We start from the raw sequence: 20,424 nt of genomic DNA, 5'->3' as shown, positions 1-20,424 counted from the left end.
AGTCTCTAAGGTTAGGTGTTTTGTTGTGCACAATCCATGGTGATCCACACCACAGATCATCTCAGCTGGTTTTTGTTTAATTGCAGAGACATCCCTAAATCTCTTACAAAATGTGAACCAAAGGATGAAGCTCTAGCAAAACTGGAGGCTCTAGGGCTGGATCATTCATCGGTGAGTATTTGATAGGCTACTTTCAATGTAGCGTGCAGAAGGAAATGTCTTATCAAAATTTGCAGGTTTAAATTTCCAGTCAGCTCATAGTACTCATTGGTAAGCTTTGAATAATTCACCTTTTCTTTGCCCAGACATGTCAAACACAAGGTCCGGGGGCCGGATGGGGCCCACGAAGTGGTTTCATGTGGCCCGCGAAGCCATTCTGGAAACAGTGAGGGAACGGCCCCCACTGCCTTGGCCCTGGCCCAGGCTGGCCGGGAGCCAATGTACAATTTTGTGGTGGCCATCTATGCTGAAACGCATTCAGTCTTAGCTCCATAAGCCCCACCCCACCCCCCGCATGGCCTGAGAGGAAGAGTGAGGCTCCTCCAGTGGACCATGCCTTGGCACTTGCCCTGGTCCCATCCCCTTCTGCCAGAGACCCTCAGATCTATCCCACTCCTGCCCAGCCCCCCACAGGCACCCTTGACGCGAACGATGTAGAGCTGGCCACACCCACCCAGTAGGCCGCACCCACCCGGCCCCCTGAGGGCAACCGCAATGCTGATGTGGCCCTCAATGAAATTGAGTTTGACACCCCTGATTTAGATGCTGTTAAAATCTATCTACTACTACTAATAAATTGTTATAGCATTTATAAAGTTTGCCCCATTTAAATCATCCTAATGGGTCCATCTTTAGAAATCTATCAAATGAAATGAACAAATTAAATGACAATTGTCTTCAGTAACTTAGAAGATTTCTTCCAGAAAGCTTCCAGCTTACGTTATTGTTTGCTTTTTATATTACACTTTGTTGTCAAAGACTAACTTCCTAACTGTGTGATGTGAATGAGACACTAATCATATGTGAGTGACATTGCCATGGCTGAACTGAGCCCTTACTCTTCCTTTCTTCTCCCCCATCCTAGGTCTCCTCTGAAAAAATTAAACCGTCACCACCTTTACCAGCAGTTAAACCCTCCAATACCATGAAAGAAAAACAACTGGCGCTCGCAAATATTTTTAATCATCGTGGCTCAGTGCTTCCTCCTCCCCCTCCTGGGCCACCCCCACCACCTTCTCCTCCAGATTCTGTCACAGATGAAACAACTGGCACAAAAGGTAAGCACACCCTCTCTGATCCTGTAGACGTTGTTTGGCACATCCGCTGCTGATTAAATCAGGAAGCAGCCATCTTTACAGGTGGAGTGTTTTTCCTGGGGGAAAAAGTGGTAAGCATTTTGGGTGGAACTCCGGATACATTTATTTTATAAAACTAATCGAGTTTTGGCTAATGTAGCTTAAACTGTGCAATAGAGTCTAGTCTTCATTCTGCTTCACAAGTAACCTATTTTTATAGCACAGAAGTAAAACTGTAGCTATTTGGAATTTGTCATTTCCACAAAATATTTTAGTTCACTTTTTTTTTGAGTTTCTATAATATGGTATCAGGAGCAAAAAAAAAAGGTTGAATATTGTATATTTATTTATTTATTATAAAATGTATTTGCTGCCCATCTCATGTTAAACAACTCTGGGCGGCTTACAGCATAAAACTATTAAAATCATCAGATATACAATGACAAAGTAGATAAATTAAAATCATGAACACAAGATGGCGAAGGAGGGACCTGGATACATTGGGAGGGGGGGATTAGCTTTTAATTAATCAACCACTTCCAGTATAAAGCTCCCTCATTGGGTCCCCAAGCCATTTGCCAGAGCCCGGTCATTAGGCTCTTACGAAAAGTCAGGAGGGTGGGATCCAATCTCATCTTAGGGGGTAATATATTTCAAAGGGCAGGATCCATGGCAGAGAAGACTCTTCTCTTGGATCCTGCCAGCTGAAACTCCTTGACTGATGGGATCCGCAGTATGAATATGTTATTTTGAAAGCATTTGAAAGCCATGGTGGTACAGTGGTTAGAATACAGTATTGCAGGCTAACTCTGCCTACAACCAGGAGTTCGAGCCTGACAGGGCTCAAGGTTGACTCAGCTTTCCATCCTTCCCAGGGTGGTAAAATAAGGACCCAGATTGTTGGGGGCACAATATGTTAACTCTGTAAACCGCTTAGAGAGTGTAGTAAAGCGTTATGAAACGGTATATAAGTTTAAGTGCTATTGCTATTGCTATTTGAATGCTGACCTAGATTATAAATGTTCTAAAAGCATCAGACAATATTTAGATGGTAATGATGAACAGAAACAAAATATTCCAGTAGATCAGGGGTATCAAACTGCCAGCCCGCGAGCCAGATGCATCACCAGGAAACCATGCCCACCCCATTGCCAGCAATGGAGAAAAAGCTCTGATATGTCGTGTGACGTCACGTGACATCGCGAGTTTGACATGTCTGCAATAGATCATAATATTCCCTTTTAATATAATGTCTCTAGAGATTCTCAGTCATCCAGGTCATGGTTGTCCCAAAGATGCTTTTTCAAGAGGCAACTGGACTTTCTTGTTTTTTTCTTAGAAGACGTTTCGCTTCTCATCCAAGAAGCTTCTTCAGCTCTTTTTAATATAATCTTTTAATTCACATGCCTTTCTCTGCATAGCTCATTTACATGCCTTAAGCATTTAACTTAATGCAGCTGTTCTCAACTAGAGATCTCCAGATGCTTATGCAGGGGTCTTCAAACTTGGCCCTTTTATGACTTGTGGACTTCAACTCCCAGAATTCCTCAGCCAGGCACGCTGGCTGATGAATTCTGGGAGTTGAAGTCCACAAGTCATAAAAGGGCCAAGTTTGAAGACCCCTGTGCTAATGGTTCACAGCTCCCATTCTCACCAATCATTGTCTCCCTGACTGAGATTATGACAAAACTCTATGGATCATAATTTGGAAAGGCCGCCTCAGTCTCCCGTCTAGATCATTGCTCACGGTTATTGGTGTGATTTTTTTCTTCAGTTTACTCATTTTTTCCTTTATTACTTTAAATTGAATTATTACGTTGGGTGTCTTTCATTGGAGGGCAATCTATGCATTTATTATAGCAGAGAACAGTTTATTGCTCCATAATTAGTTTTGTTTTATACAGTTTTAAATAGATATTGTGAGGATGGTAGTTTGTAGTCAGAATATTTACTCAGATCCCATTTTAAGAGGAGATGGATATTTTGTTTTTAACTTGAGAATGCACTTGTAGATCAAGAAGATTTCAGAGATATTTCAAATTTTTCTTGGTTGCTTTGAGGATAACTTAAAAAAAATAACCTACACATACTAGAATACTACATTTCCTTCTTTTTCTGTTTCTTTCACACTTAGATTCAGCTAAGACAGTGTTGGAAGACACTAATGTCAAAACCCAGCTCTTCAATCTTTCTGCTAGTGTCAGCTTCTCCTATGCTAATCCTACTTGGAAACTCTTCCTGCGGAAAGAGGTGTGTCATGGTCCTACCTCCTTGCATTGCTTTTCCTGTCACGCTTAGTTATTAAAATTAGCATCTCTGATTGTTCAGCATGTCCATCTGTAGTGACAGCATCTCCCACAGTTTGGAGTCTTGGTGGCTAATCCTCTTGCAGCTCCCATTTTGCAAAATGTATTTGGATAATTTCAATACCTTCTGTCCTGTATGCTTATTATGGACGTTATGCTTAGGGTTAATATGAAATCTGGGATGGCTGCACATGGATTATTATATCATGAGTAGTCATCAATCGTGCAGGGTTGAGATGGGTGTAGTGGTAAGGCTCTGGGCTACAAACCAGGATACTGTGAGTTCTAGTCCTGCCTTGGGCATGAAAGCCAGCTGGGTGACTTTGGGCCAGTCACTCTCTCTCAGTCCAACCCACCTCACAGGATTGTTGTGCTGGGGGAAATAGGAGGAGGAGGAAGCATTCTCTGTGTTTGCCACCTTGAGTTATTTATAAAAAGAATAAAGGTGGGATTTAAAAAAATCTAAAACAATGAGGCTAGGATGATGGCAAAAGAGTTACCCTGTGGTAAGATGGGTGGCCAATACATTTGATAAATAAGAATAATAAATCATAAATGGAAAAAAATGGAAGCTTTTTTAATTACAGTGTGAAAGCATATAATAACCCACTCACTGTGATGAAGATTAATATAAATTGGTTAGCAGCAGCATGTCTGATTGTATGACTGGCTGGAGAAGAGCAGCATTCAAAAGGAAAGGATGACTTCAATTACTTTTCCTATGCCAGGACAGAGTTTTGTGTCGATAAGCCACTATTTCTCCCCAAAATGAAATACATATTGTCTTCACTCAGTGAATTGCATTTGAATATATTAATGTACACAATCACTTGCTATTTTGAGTCATGATTTTATTCTTTGCATGTGCGAAAATAACTTTGTGTTGGATCTCTTCCTCAATAGGTTTTTTATCCCAGGGAAAATTTCAGTCATCCTTACTGCTTGAATTTGTTATGTGACCAGGTAAGTATTTTGTGTGTGTGTATGTGTGTGTGTGTGTGTGAGAGAGAGAGAGAGAGAGAGCGCACATATGTGTGCATGAAAGATAAGAGAGACTCACTTTTCTTTTGGACATCAGCCTCCGCATCAAGGACTCCATCTTTTATCTTTTTTCTTCACTATGTGAAGAATATCAAAGAATATACAGGTAGTCCTTGACCGATGACCCCAGTTGAGCCCAAAATTTCTGTTGTTAAGTGAGACGTTCATTTAAAATGTTTTTCCCCATTTTTACAACCTTTCTTGCCACAGTTGTTAAGTGAATCATTGCTGTTAAGTTAGTAAGACAGTTGTGAGGTGAATCTGGCTTCCCCATTGACTTTGCTTGTCAGAAGGTCACAAAAGGGGATCACATGACCCCCCTGGGACACAGCAATGGTCATAAGTATGAACCAGTTGCCAACCATCTGGATTTTGACCACATGGTCATGGGGATGCTACAAAGGTCGTAAGTGTGAAAAATGGTTCTAAGTCACTTTTTTCAGTGCCGTTGTAACTTTGGACGGTCACTAAATGAACTGTTGTAAGTCGCGGACTGTCTGTACCTGGTTTACTCCATATGCTGTGTCTCAAAGCTTGACACTTGCATTATAACTGTTATGAGTTGAAATTGAAATCCATTTTTGTCCCTTCCCAGATCTTGAGGGATACTTACTCCGAGTCATGCATTCGAATTTCCAAAGAGGAGAGGCGCAAAATGAAAGACCTGTTAGGTAAGGAAGCCAGCCATGTGTCCTTCCTGGTCCTCAAATATCTAAAAGTGAAGAATTATTTTGCATTCTTTTATTCATTAGAGTTATGGGAACTGTTATAAGTTTGATCATGTTCTGCCCTCATAATCTGTTACTGAACCCACTACGGTTCTCCTGCTAAAAAAAATAAGCCACTTCTAAAAGTTCCTCACTCAGTGATAACTGACTTTCGGGACTGAAATAATTAGCAGCTATGTGCCAGATGAATTCCTGTTCACTCCCAAGGTCCAGATGTTCAGGGCTCTCCTTCCATTCAATAACATCGAGGCAACCCAACTGCTCCCTTCCTTTGGAAGACAGAACTGCCAATGGCACAGAGGTTATTCTCCACCCCTGTTCCTTTGGGTACCTTGGAGAGCATTATTACTCTGCATCATTTCCATCAAAAGAAGATTCAGGTGCCAATCTAACTGCTTTCTGGACATGGCAACATGGCATTATGTTTTTCTTGGGCAATACAATCTCCTTCCTGCAAATCATTCTTCAGCATCCCCACTCCAGAGAGGTTGAGAAGAGGTAGCGTTGCTGTGCATAACCCAAAGAAATGCTGGTGCACAAGTATAACAATCCAGAGTGCTTCCTGCTACCCACTTTACATGCACATATCCCAAACTTACCTGATCCAACCTAATCTCACTGCAGTTACAGTATACAGGATAATGCCCTGTTATGCAGTCCTACTTTTTCCAAAAGACAAAATGTCTTAGAGCAGTGCTATCAGGATTTGTTTCTTTGAGGTGAATTTGCACTAGAGTTTTGAAATGTTTATTTGCTTGATTTGCAAACATCAGCGGAAGCAAACAAGCACTTCTAAAAGGCAGGATGAACTTCAGGAAACAGTAGGGGTAGCCCTCTGAAGTTGCGCCCACCGTTTCACTTAGAACCTTGCATTTCTTTCTTCTCCCTTCGGCCACAAAATTGCTAACTTTCACATGCACAAGCCTTAGCTTGTTTCCTTTTGCTGGACCTTGCCTCCTGTTCCAGATTCTGATGGATTCTTATTCAAAAAAGAGGAAAGATTCTCAAGTACCATGGCCATTTCCAACCACAAATTCCCCATATAATCAAATGCTTTAGATTATTAAAACAATCTATTTGATGCGAATTAAGGGACTATGACCAACTGCAACAGAAGGCTCTCTAATGCTGGCTGTAGAACATCAGATCCCTGCTTGCAGGCTGCCCTTGGAAAAAGTGCACTCTTTTTTTTAATTAATTTTTTATTAATAATACAAAATTAAAAACACATTGGACATAGATATGACATCACTGGTTCCATACATCTTCCAACATTTTACAATAGTATTAGTACTCAAATAGACATATAGTTCTTGAACTTTGTTCACTATTTATAATATACTATTAACACTTTTCCCCTTATTTCTATATATCTATTTATCTTTTAAATATACATTTGTCTATAATCTATATTTTATTCTAGCACTATACATTTATCTTACCCTCTTATTGTCTATTCAATCATAAAATTGTTCCCAGATTTTATAGTACTTGGTTTCACTTTTGTCCTTGAGTTCCCATGTAAATCTATCCATTTCAGCGCAATTGAAAATTTTCAATATTTCCTCTTCAATTGGAGTATCTTTCTCTTTCCATTTCTGAGCGAAGGCTATTTGTGCCGCTGTTACTATATGTAGTAGTAAATAATTTGGAAACAGCGCACTCTTTGATGTGCTTCCTAAAGTATGCTAACTTGAGTCATCTCTGAGGTTTGCTTCCATCAGGGGAAATGATCCCTAGCCTGAAGCCCTGCTGATTAAACTTTTCCTTTATATTGTTGCCGTCAGCCAAATTCCACGTGGGCATGGATGTCAGCTCCATCACAGAAGAAGGGATCAAGAAAAAAATTGTGGTGGCTGCTCGTGATAACTGGGCCAGCTATTTCTCCCGCCTTTTCCCAGTAAAAGTAAGTTAGCCTTACCTCAGCCTTCCATAACTTGACACTTCTGTTACCGTCCTTCCACTAAGATTCAGGGGTTTCTTTCCCCTCAGGGCTTCAGCTGTTATGGGTAAATCGGTTATAGGGCAGCCCTCTGAACCAGGATCTCTGCCCCATAGAGGTTGCCTGTGCAATGAAGGCTGACATTGTTGAAAAACTGACCTTGAGTAGGTAGACTGTGTGGGAAAGCTTTAGCACACCAGGAAGTTTTCAGCTATCAGGTTTAAGCCAATCTCCAGAAAAATACTACTATTTGTTTGTTGTCCTATTTTTTTTGTCATCTCAAGGCAGTGTTCATACCTAACGCTCCCACCTCCTAATTTCCTCACAAGAACTTTGTGAGGTGGGCCAGACTGAGAGAGAATGACTGGCCCAGTCACCCACCTGGCTTCCTTGCCTAAGGGAGGACCAGACATCAAGGTCTTTAGCCCAGCACTTTAGCCACTGCACCACACTGGCTGTCATTTTTATTATTTAACTGGATTCACCCTTTTATGCTAAGCTCTACTTTGTTTAAGTATAGTCTATACTAAGACTAAAGCATTATGGTTGGATTTCCCTGTACTGCTGAGCCAAGCCAGATAAGCTACATTTTGTTTTCCTCACCTGGAGTTTTTTTTTCTTGTCCCATCATCTCATTTAATCTGGATGGGTAAAACTGCAAAACTCAGAATGAAAATAGGTAAGGTTTTTTGTTTTTGTTTTTGTCCTATTTTCGGGGGAATAATTTGTCAAGGATAGACCCGGCCTGCCTCTTTTTGTGTTCTTCTTTCTTTTGACCCAGTGGCCTGAAACAGAGCAAGAAGCTGTAGTTTTCATCCATCAAACATTTAGTCCAAAGAGACCAACTCTTCAGATTGTCCACTACTAAAGCAACTGCTCCCCCTCTCACAAACGTTTCACTGCTGCCTGAGCAAACCATGGGAACGTTTTGTCAACCATTTTGTTGCTGCTGTCTGTTCCCTTCCTAATAGGGAGAAAATGGAAGCGATGTCCAAATACTAGGAGTTTCTCACCGGGGTCTGCAGCTGTTGAAGAAACCCAAAGAAGCCAGTTTCAGTCCTGAACATTTGAAGATCCTTTGCAGCTTCAGGTGAGAGGCAACAAAATCCATGCATAGAACTGTTTGCTAAATTCATGAAGAAGGCCATTGCCTCCTTGGCAGTAGAATACCATGAACCCACTCTAGGCTCCCTGGCAAAGATATAAACAAATGCTGAGTGTGGTTACAGCAATTAATGCAGGTGAGTTGGAGAACATCAACATCAGCTTGGCAAAAAAACTCCTTTATGACCTGATTTTGCACAGCACATTAATTCCCAACAGACTTCTAAAAGCATATGACTTTTTATAGCTATACCGAAGCATTTCATTTCTTCTTTTGAGTTCTTTTTTTATTCCTTACCCTACTTGATTTCATGCTGGTGAGCAGGGCCTATTTTAGTCCTCTGCATTACTTAACTATTTGATAAACTTTAGATAGTTTGGTTTGATAAACCAAAACAACATACATACGTACAACTATACGTATTCAATTAAAAAAAACTCGAATGTTTCCATATTCCCATTAAAATACAAAATAAAACAAGTTTTGCTCTGCTTTGATCTTCTCATTCAATTCATGCTTGATTCACTTGTCTGAATCATTTTGAGTTATTCAACCTGCTTTTTTTTTTGCTGCAGCACCACCTGGTCTAGATTGCATTGGGGCAGATTAGAGAGATCAACAAGTACAGGTTTATAACTTGATAAAAGGGGAGAGCAGATGACCTTTGTCTTAGTACTTTTTGTGCTAGTAGATTTCAGGTATCATTTGAGAGTTCAGAAGGCATGTCCTAACAAAAACTATCCCAGTAGGCTTAGTAAAGTAGCTGCAAAAGAACTAAGCCAAGGATGATAGCCAAACAAGCCAGGGAATACACGTTCTCTGATTTTTTTTTCAGTTATGCAGATGTCCTTTCTTTGGAGCTGATCAGTCGGAATGTCCTTCAGTTCTGTCTGAAGAATGAGCAGCTCATACTTCATTCTCAAAGAGCTCAGCAGATCAAGGCCACAGTGGAAATCTTCCTGAAAGAACTGAAACAGGTAAGTACAAGATCATTGTGCAAGTCATGAATCTTTATAGGCTGATTTTAGAGGGATTGTACAGGTACCCTATCTATTTCCCCAAATACTAATAGTCCTTCACTTACGACCACAACTGAGCCCAAAATTTCTCATGTTAAGTGAGACATTTGTTAAGTGAGCTTTGCCCCATTTTATGAGCTAACAGTTAAGTGAATCGTTGTGGTTGATAAGTTAGTAACATGGTTGTTAAGTGAATCTGGCCTCCCCATTGATTTTGCTTGTCAAAAGGTCGCAAAAGATGATCACATGACCTTGGGACAGAGCAACAGTCGTAAGTGTGAACCAGTTGCCAAGCATCTGAATTTTGATCACATGATCATGGGGATGCTGTAATGGTTGTAAGTGTGAAAATAGGTCACAAGTCCCTTTTTTCCAGTGCTGTAATTTTGAACAGTCACTAAATGAACTGTTGTAAGTCGACGACTACCTGTCATTTCAACCCCTTACCTCTGTTTTTCCTCTCCCATCCTTCCAAAAGGATTCCAACTACGTCATTGCTATACGTAACTATGTCACAGATGACAAGAGCCTCTTAAATTTCAAGAAAGGTGACTTCATTCGACTACTTCCCATGAAGGGGCTGGAGCCAGGTAAGAAAGATTGAGTCCAATGTATCCTCTTTCAACCTCAAAATATCCCTTGTCAAGAATGAAGCAGCTGCTTCAAAGACTGCAAATTACAGTACATGGTTTTGAGCATTTTAGAATTTCATGTTCGAAACAAATCTCTTATCTCCTTCTGAGCTCACACACACAATATCTCTTGCCCTGCTGTCTCGCACTCGAAACAAAGAGTTTCAAGCTCAGAACAGGGTGTTTCATATTCAAGTATGTCTGCATTTGTTGAAAGAGTCCTTAGACATTACTGAATCCTTAGCAATGCGCTTGTCCATCAGGAACTCAATTCTGTGAAATCATCCAGCCACAAATAACTAATATTAAGAGTCCACAATGACAACACACACACACATACACACACACTATTGCTTCGATCAGACAAGAATATTGATTAGCTAATTTGAGTGACACAGTTCTCAATAGCTATGCTGATTAAAGAATTCTGGGGAGTTTCCAACTCACAAAGCAATAGCATATTCAGGATTGGAGAGAGGGAGACTGTTCGGACAGTCTATGGGAAATAAGCTGCAAAGATAAGATAACTTTTGTTGTTATTTTTTTACTATGAGCACACTGGCCCACGTTAAGAATGAAAAATGCTCTCAAAAGAAGTATATATATACCCATACACATACATAACACACATATACTGTACATCTCTCTCTCTCTCTCTCTCTCTCTCTCTCTCTCTCTCTCTCTCTCTCTCTCTCTCTCTCTCTCTCTCTCTCTCTCTCTCTCTCTCTCTCTCACACACACACACACACACACACACACAGAGAGACATATTTATGTGGATGTTTGATTTATGTGTGGCCTTTGGCTGTAATAAATTTATATATATATGTGTGTGTGTGTGTGTGTGTGTATACACACATATACATATAAATATTAATCACTATCCATTTTGAAAACATAGCAGAAAGAGGAAGCCTGAGAGTTCACAAGGCTGGTGCTATATGGAACAAACTGTGACTGAATCTAAAGACCATGTAAGTTAAAGTTGGCCAGCCTAATTTCAATCTTTTCTGTTCAGGTTGGCAGTTTGGCTCTATTGGTGGGCGCTCTGGCCTTTTCCCTTCCGCAATGGTGCAGGTTGTGGCAGCTCCCAATTACCTCAACCTCCACATGAATCAACAGGAAGAAGCCCGAACAGGCTGGAAGAAAAACACACAGGAGAGAATAGCTAACAAGGAGGTGAGGGTTCAAGCAGAGACCAAGGGGATTAGTGATGCAAGAAAGTGAAGGGAGGAGACTATGTTGTTGCTGAAGAAACGCAAACCATCGGCAGAGATTGCAGAGTATGAAGAAGACTACGCAAGAGATGGAATATGAATATCACAGGATGATTTTTTTTCTCACTATCAAGAGTACCAGTTCTCTGATGACTGATTTTCTATCTCTTCAGAACTCTGCCCCCAGCACAGAGTCAGAAGTTACCAGGCCTAGCACACCTGTAAACTCTCTTGATATTTGCCACTACACTATGACGGAGTTTGCGATGGCCCATTTCCGAGAAGCCCAATTCATGTAGGTATTCTGTAGCAAAACCCCTTTAAACATACACTATTGCAATCTACTGTTTCAGTTTAATTGCTAGCTGTGGCCCCCTATGTATTTCTTATGTGATCATGTGGGAAAAGATTCTTTGTTTGATGGTTGTAACCTTGTTCATACGTGTTGTGTGCAAATATTCAGACATTATCTAGGTGATGTTAATTAATTTCTTGTTTTAATGAAAAGATATACAGTAGGTTAAACAGACCAATGAATAATAATCTGGGACTGTGCTTCCCATTCCTTTATCAATACAGGGAGGATCTGCACCTTGTGGAAAACCCTTTGTGTACCACTGTCAAGTTTATTTGGGCACAGGTGTTTTTTTTCTCCAAACCTTTTTCTTATATATACTTTTGGGGTCTTTTGTTTCTCAGAGTCTTAAGGCACATAGAAGTAGTTGAACCTTCAGTGATGCCTCAGACATTGCAATTCTGAATTACATTTTCATTAATAATACACATTGTGGAAAAATAAAGGTATCAGCCAGCTAAAAAAAGAACATACAAAGGAAAGAATACTTTTAGCACCTTTATTCCTCTCCAGATATCTTGAGGAAACTGAGCTGTTGTTCTATTATTACTTGCAAACAAGGTACTTTTTTCCTATCCAACTGAGAATTGAAAACTCATATCTTTGGGGATCTTCATGGGATTAACTACATTGTCAAGGATAGATATATTCATTCAGTCATATAAAATAGCCTTCTGATCCTCCTCCTGAAAAAGATTTCCTATCCCAGAGATAGAGTGGGACCAGGGTTTTGAATGGGCCGGTGATCTATTTGGAAGACATTACTATGCTGTCAAAATGATCAGAGAAGCTACATCGATTCTTAGCTGCTCAGATATATTTTCCCCAAGACTCCTTCTGATTCATCAACTCTACTGGAAATCTTTCGTGGCAGGAATGCTTTTCAGTTCAAAGGTTTAGAAGCATGTGACAAAAATGTTCTTTGCTTGGCTAGCTGAAGTTTTGCTAATTTACTGATTAGAAATAACTGGGTAATTCTGGAAAAATGTCCCAATGAACTTCCACATTTTTTACAATATATGGAAAATACTGGCTGTGTACAAAATTGCCATCCATTACAGCCAGCAAGTAATTATACGCTAAAGAAGCATCTCTCCTCCTCTCCTCTCCTCTCCTCCTCTCTCCTCTCCTCTCCTCCCCTCCCCCCTCCCCTCCCCTCTCCTCATGATTTATCTCAAAATAAATATTTTTATATTTCATTTCTATGCATGCACCCACAGCAAACACACTCCCAGGTGTATTCTCCATAAATTATTATGCTTCATCCTGTTAAATTTCAACCAAATCTCAATTCTTAATTCTTTTTCCACCATTTTGTTTAGTGGAATCACTCTTGATGTGCTGTAATCAGTTCTTTTTAGTGTATTTATTTAATCTGCAATGTTTCGTTTAACGTTTGATTTGTTATAATCACCTATGTATAATAGCCTTATACAGTATCTGCCTTTTATATATTTAAAATATATGTCAATAAAGAATTAAATGTTGAAAAAAGCATGTGGACGTTTTAAATAAACAGCGCACTGAGGTTCATGGAGCTAAGACACAGATTGTCAGGTGCTGTCCCAATCTGAGAGGAAGCATGTCTGCTGATAAGACCAAATCACAGACTATTGAGGAGCTTAAAGCATATATAAAGGGATGTCTTCATCTTTGACTCATGCAGAGATTTTGAATACTTATCATGATTAGTAAGATAGCATTTTCTAGATATGATGCCCCTCAGAAATGAGCCTGAGTCTTTGAAATCCTTTGTCGTGATATATCAAAGAGGATGTTTTAAATGTTTTGGAATCTCAAAACACCCATGTTCCAATCAAAGCAGCTATTTTTGAATTTGAAGCACGGTGTTTCTTACTTGAAATGGGGGTTTTGAATTTCAAATGGTTTTGTGTATTCTTTTTCCCTTCCAGCACACCTGCTCTAGTTTTAAGGATGCTTTGAAGTCTTCTCTATTAATAACTCCATCGGCATCATAGCTTTTGTCTTCATTGCAGGTTTACAAAATAAAAAGTGATGTGATCTGCTCTGAAAGCATAGCTATTGATCATTTTATTTTATATTTCGCTCCAGAAAGCTTAAGATACCTTACATAATTACATTTCCTCATTAACAGGTGGATAGCATTTCCCTAAGTGGGGCAAACCAAAATTTGTTTTTCAGATAGAAGAAACCATGTTTGCCTTGCTAGAGGATTTTAGATTGGCACGCCTACCAGTTCACTTAACTAGTTCAGGTTTAGCTAATGCTGGTAAGATTGGTCACAGTTAGATAAGAGCTATTGTAGTATTTCTGAGTTCCAATTAATCTAAGAGGCTATTTACATTGGTCAGTTAAGCCTGTGCTGTTAGAGAACAAGGTATTTCAGAATCCCAACTTTTCATAAAAAGTTCATGGAATTAGTCTTACTGAGCGTCTAGCAATATTAATAATTTTAATTAATAAGTAAATTAAATAAATATTAATTTAAATGCATTAAATTATTAATTAATAATCGTTAATTTTAGAGCTTTTTCATTTCACAAAGGCAGAATCAGGTGAGTTGGGTAAATGGAAAGATCGTCTGCCACAAAGACCAGTTACTCCTGGCAGACTTGTCAAGTAAATATTATGTAGCAAAGAAGGATTGAGAATAAGCTATCAACCATTTCAAGGACTGATAGTAAGGTAAAGATGTATGGGGCTCAAGATGCAAAGCACGTTCCTTAAGAGTGGGGAGTGGGTTTTCCTGTCTTCAGCACCCAAAAGAAAATAATGGAATGATTGTGACTTACTGAGCGTGCTCAGAGGTCCTTCATTGTTTAACACCTCCTGAGCTTCATTAGCAAGAAAACCTGAATGGAGCAGAAAGCTTATTAAAACAGTACGCAATATAATAAAAACAATGAAGCTGCATCATTAAAATAAAAATAGAGAAGGTACCAAATACTGTACTTATAGTCACACAAATCTATCGCATAGATGGACTTCCATCTCCTTCCCAACAAAGCTTCCTATTTTTTACATGCCCTATTTATTCTTTCAGGGTGGAGAAACATGTATGCGGCTGATCATTTCTACTGAGTATTTTAAACCAAATGTTAAAAGTTTTTAATTTAAAGATGTTTGGGTCTAAAGATGTCCTGGGAATTGTGTTAGCCCTTTAGCATAGATGTAAGTTATTGCCTTGCAAATTGATTAGAGCTCATATAGACCATACTTCAAAAATCATGAGCACAGATGGCTGCTTTCTAGCATGTCAAGCTGCATATGATTGATACGTTCCTTACAAAGGTATTTTGGTATTAGCATAGCTTATTTTGTGAGTCCAACAATGTTGATTGTTCAACAAACTCTGCTAAGCAAAATACGGCTAATGGTAGTGTATGATTCCAGTTGTTATATTTGATTTTATAAAGAACCCTTCTCTTTTAATTCTAGACCAGGGGTCTTCAAACTTGGCCCTTTTATGACTTGTGGACTTCAACTGCCAGAATTCCTCAGCCAGGCATGCTGGCTGAGGAATTCTGGGAGTTGGAAGTCCACAAGTCATAAAAGGGCTAAGTTTGAAGACCCCTGTTCTAGAGTCTCTGCCAAAAACTGTTCACATATGCTACCTGTTTGGGGGAGGGGGTGGTGGTAAAACACAAGTAACTAATCTGGAAAAGTGAGGGGTAGAACCTGAGACCTTCTGCAAATCATTGTATGTTTTTCCACTGAGCAAAAGTTGAAGCTAGGAATGAGCACGTGCTAAAGGTTGGAGCATCTCCTGTGGCTTCCCATGATTCATTTTGTAGGTAACAAAATCCCCATTTTGTGTTTCTGCTAGGCTAGGATGGAAGGGCATGGGAGTTGAACAGATGGACCCCGCTCTCTTGGTTCAGCATACGAAGGTAAATCAGGAGGACTCCTCCTGTCTGGGTTCCTCCTCCTCTTTGTCATTTGGGGTATAGAAAGTTAAAAGATGGGTAAGGGGCAGAAGTCTTGTTTTTTAAAAAATATTTGTATTAAAAGTTCTAAAAAAGGAGAATAAAAACAAATACAAATTTATATAACATAAGAAAGTAGAAAAGAAAAAGCAATCAAAGAGAAAGTTAAAAAGGCAAGAAAGGAGAAAAATCAAACTAGAAGAGAAAGGAAAAAAGACACAAAGAAGTCACTGCCCATCTTCATTACAGCAGTTATAAGTACAATTCTAAATTTGCTTCTTTCTCTAAAGTTACAAAAGTATTCTTTATATAATCTATATTCTGTCTAATAATCAAAACTATAAATCGTAAGTTTGGTTTTTTTTGTTTTGTTTTCTGCACGACATCTGTAAGGGCTTTGCAGTCAGCAATAAATGTAGATGTTGTCGTTTCTCTAATTGACAGAAGTTTTATTTTCGATACCTGAATATGCAACCTGAACCCAAACCCTGGAAGCAACCCCTATAGCATGGCTCCTGCCAGCCCTCCAACAATTACTATCGAACTACACTTTTGCTACTACAGGAAACATTATTAAATATGTGGGAATTATTCATATTAGTATTCATATTTCATGTAATTACATGAAATCTGAATTAAAATGAAAGCTGGATTCAGTTGAATTTAGTTTTTCTTCTGCGCCTACTCACAGAGACCCACTTTGTGTAGAATGTTCCAACATGCCACTTAAGGACCAAGTTCCCCACTCTTTCAATTAGGCACGGCTATCCTAGAACCACATACTGCCCTTGACGAAGGTGCGCAGGTCTTTTCCAAGGAATCAATCCAAACGTTTTGTAGGTGTGATCCTTTCACTATATGAGCCTGTTCTGTAAGGAGAAAAGACAAAACAAAGGGAAGGTGAGGTAGAGGGGAAAAAAATAGGTGTGATGAAAAGAAAAGCAAGTTGGGTGCTTTACTCATTTTTGGCTCTGATCCCATCCAGCATTAGGTATAAAATGTGCCCCTTCCCAATGAATTATTCTTGTGAAAATTGACCCCAAAAGGTGTTGCTTAGTCACATATTATGTTTCATTGAATAAAAAGGACATCCGTCATTTTCTGCTCATCTTTTTTAGAATCCACTGCCTCTGTTGAATCTCTCCCTTCTGACTTTGTAGGTACCAATCCGGGAAGCTCTCCTGTTTCATTCTGACAATGAGTTGAATAACTTGGCTACGGAAAATTTTTTGAGTACGTAATGGTCCATTAGTGAAGTGATGGGTAGTCTATTGCCAGAGCACTGATTAAACTGTATTTAATTTAGCTATGGATTCAGGAAAGGTACTGAGAACATTTCTACTTTTACTAGCTCTCTGAAAATCAACTATTAGGACTATATTTTTATCAGAACAACTTCCATATATGTTTGCTTTTGAATTCTTCAAACCTTTTCCAGCTGACAATATGGTAAATAAAAGAAGAGTGATAGAGATAGGAGAAAAAGGATTAGCAGTTAGTCATCATCTTACAATAAAATGTGAGAAGGGGATGCATTCTAATATTTATATTAGACACTCAACCCGTAAAAAGGGTTTTGGTTATGCAGAGACATTTTAAATGCTGTTGAAATGAGAAACATTTTTTAAATGCAATGCTTGATCCCCACCCATCTCCCTTTAAAAATAGTTGCACATTCTGAAGTAAGAATCAGGAATAGTTTTAGACACTAGACAGCACTGCAAGATCTTATGAGGTAGTGCTTATGCATCTCCTCTCCCACATTTTCGGAGAAATTTCAAAGATCTTTTACAAGAACAGTGAAATCACATGCATTTGAGTCTATAGTTTTATTTTATTGCATATAACCAGGGATCAACAGATGTTCACAACAATTATATTGCTAATTCTTACTTTGAATCATCCTCTTAAAAAAATCACACAAATTCATTGGCAGTTTCTGTTTTCTAAGTGGAAGATAAATTTAGATGATATTTTACTGTTTGTGTTTGATGTACAGACCAAAACAGAGGCCCTTGAATCTCCTCTTAGGAATCGGTGCCATAACCCTATGTTTTACTTATTCAGTTAAGATCAATGTTTATTTTTATTTTGAAGTTCTGATGAGGTTCATGGGAGACCAGCCAGGCCTCAAGAAAGAAGATCAGATGGATTATATCTATGAAATCCTTCAGGTTTGTGGCTCTTGTGATGGATTTGTATAGATAAAAGTGACTCGAATGAGACCTGGAAAGAAATCATATTTCTGCTGAAGGAACATTGATAGCCTTGAAAGGAGATTGATTTTGAGATGCTTATTTCCCCTTTGTATTCCCTTTGGCAAACTCTGGGAACTTTTACCTTAAATTAAATATATATATATATATGCACACTTAAGATCAAAGATATCAAGAGGAAGCAATATATACAGCTGACAATCAGGATAAAGTAGGAAATGGGAAGAGGGAAGGGAAGCAAAGGTATTAGGAAAGGAAAGAAGTTAAACACCCCAAGTTCTCAAAGAGTCATTTCAAAATATGAGTTCTTATCACTAATGAGTTTATATGGACTGTACTTTGGTCTGTTTACTTCAAACTCTGGTAAGCTAGTTCTGTTGCCTTGGGACCTTTTTGTTAAAGTTGCTGAGAAGGTCTGAACTTCTGCTCTGAGTTCAGCAGTGAATTCATTGCTGATTCCTTTTCTGTGGCACACAAAACCTGCCCCTTTGGCCTCCAAATTCTGTTTGCTAAAGCAATAATGCTCTCATCCAGCACAAAAATGGGCTAAGGGGAATAGGAAGTCCTGCTTTCTGGGTTCTTCATCAGAACCAAAGGCTTTTTCATATATTCTTATCAACCACAATGCAGATTATTGCAAGATACTGACCTCAATCTGACCTCAGATTCCAATGAAAGTGCAAGATAGCACTCCAACCTTGGGGGCTCAGGATTGCAAAGTACAATTAGTGACCATTGCAGAAAAATTAATATTCCAATGTTTCTCAGATCGGGGTAATCTTAGTGCCTTCCATGTGGCCTACAAGAAAAGAGGAAACTAAATCTGTCACATTTTTTCCCTTCGCTTTTATAGTTGTGCAAAGAGAAGAATACTCTGCATGATGAAGTTTACTGCCAGGTTATCAAGCAGATCACCGAGAACCCTAATCTGTAAGCACCAGAGACATAATGCTGATTCTTCCACACCTTGCATGGGTTGCTGATTGATTCCTGACAGATATTTAAAGTGTTGGTTTTAACTTTAAAAAACCCTTTATGGTGTGGCACCTGGTCACTTGGAGGAGTATCTCCTCCTATTGGTATCAGCTCAAAGTACTGGTTCATTTAATAAGAAACTCCTCATTGCCCCAGACTGCCAAGAGGTCAAGGGAACCAAAACCAGAAGCTGCTGCTTCTCCATGGTGGTACCAGTGCTCTCAATAGACTCTTAAAGGGATCTCAGGCTGGCCCCTCTTTGCTGTCTCTGAGAAAAATGTTTAAAAGAGAACAGATATCAGAGAATGTCTTAACTGAGTTTATGCACCAGTCCATCTTCGACTCCAATTATTTATTTTTGTAGTATTTTACTTTGGTAATATAGTGTCTTTTGGTTTGGGTTTTTAGGTTTTTATTAGTGTGATTTTATTAGTACATTGTTAATCATAACATGGTATTTTAATATTTTGCCTATCTTCTAAGTGATGTAAGCTGTAGAGAATTGTTGGATTCCAATGGGATATAAATGCAATAAACAAACAAACAAACAAAAAATAAATAAATGGAAAGAAAACAAGCAAAGATAGGAGCAGTGACTCATCAGTCTGATGGACTCCGTTTTGGGAATTGACAGATAATTTATTTTTCTGTTATCTTATTATATGTTTGGTTCACATTTTCTTTTATTCTTACAAAGTTCTACAGAGTATTATAGGCTAAACAGTGATAGGAAGCTGCTCCAGATAAATGTGGGTTGTCCTAGTTTTAACTTCAAGAGTACAAATATCTTATCTCATAGGTTTCTTTTTAAGGACAGTATAGCTGTCCTATAGAAAGCTCTTCCCAGATCTTGGGTTTAGGGGTTTTTTTTAGTGCAAGGTTGGGCAATCTTTCGATGATCACATCCTCACTTCCATTTTTTGGAAGGCAGGGAGTTGTTGGGGTGGGTTCACTGATTTTTTTAAAATTGTGATATGGCTATTTGGGAGCTAACCTAGCTGTTTTCACATTTCCCACTTCAAATTTGCTTCTTTGTACCTTTTCATTTCCCACTTTCTTCTCATTTATTTCTCCTCAGCGTTCTCTCTCTTTTTTTCTTTTCCCTTTTAGTCAATAAGAAATCTTTTCATTTGTGATCATGGGCTCAAAGTCTGTCACAATTCTTACTTTTTGTTCCAGGGACAGTTGTCAACATGGCTGGCAGCTCCTCAGCCTTTTGACTGGATACTTCCTCCCATCCAATACCTTGATGCCTTACATCACTCAGTTTTTGCAGCAGATCTGCTATGATAGTACCCACCACTGCTCAGGTACACAACACGTCTTCTCCTATTCACTGGAAGAGCAGTTTTTAATTCATTAGTTGGGAAGAATCTGGTGGAAGTTTCCATGCTCGCAGTCTACCCACCACCAAACCTTCATTTCTGTACGCCCCTTGACATCCTTTTAATAGTCAACAGCCAACCCTCAGTCCTGTGTGGGGAATGTAGGTGGGGAACTCATGCATGAGTTCCAGCAACTAATTCTATTTTAGCAGAAGCCTCTTTAAATGTCAGCCACACTTCCTACATCGTATGCTCATCCTTGTGTCTTTTTTAATCCCCAGGAATAGTCCAGGATTGCCAGAGCAACCTGAGGAAACTGATTGTGTATGGAGGCCGTCAACACTTGCCATTTTTGGCAGA

At 39.1% G+C, this 20,424-nt stretch overlaps 1 protein-coding gene across 1 annotated transcript; it reads left to right on the top strand.

The window, feature by feature from the left end:
* The first annotated feature begins 7,174 nt into the window (after positions 1–7,174).
* Positions 7,175–11,922, top strand: MYO15B (myosin XVB). Its single transcript, XM_015819107.1, has 6 exons — positions 7,175–7,276; positions 8,284–8,402; positions 9,253–9,394; positions 9,915–10,026; positions 11,087–11,247; positions 11,459–11,922. The coding sequence occupies exons 1-6, from the start codon at positions 7,175–7,177 to the stop codon at positions 11,582–11,584; spliced, it is 762 nt and encodes a 253-aa protein (XP_015674593.1). The 3' UTR covers positions 11,585–11,922.
* Positions 11,923–20,424: the final 8,502 nt, after the last annotated feature.

This window comes from Protobothrops mucrosquamatus, unplaced genomic scaffold, assembly GCF_001527695.2.
Source record: "Protobothrops mucrosquamatus isolate PMUCROS unplaced genomic scaffold, P.Mucros_1.0 scaffold_146, whole genome shotgun sequence".
Classification (NCBI taxonomy): Eukaryota; Metazoa; Chordata; class Lepidosauria; order Squamata; family Viperidae; genus Protobothrops; species Protobothrops mucrosquamatus.
This window is presented reverse-complemented; position numbering and strand designations above follow the sequence as displayed.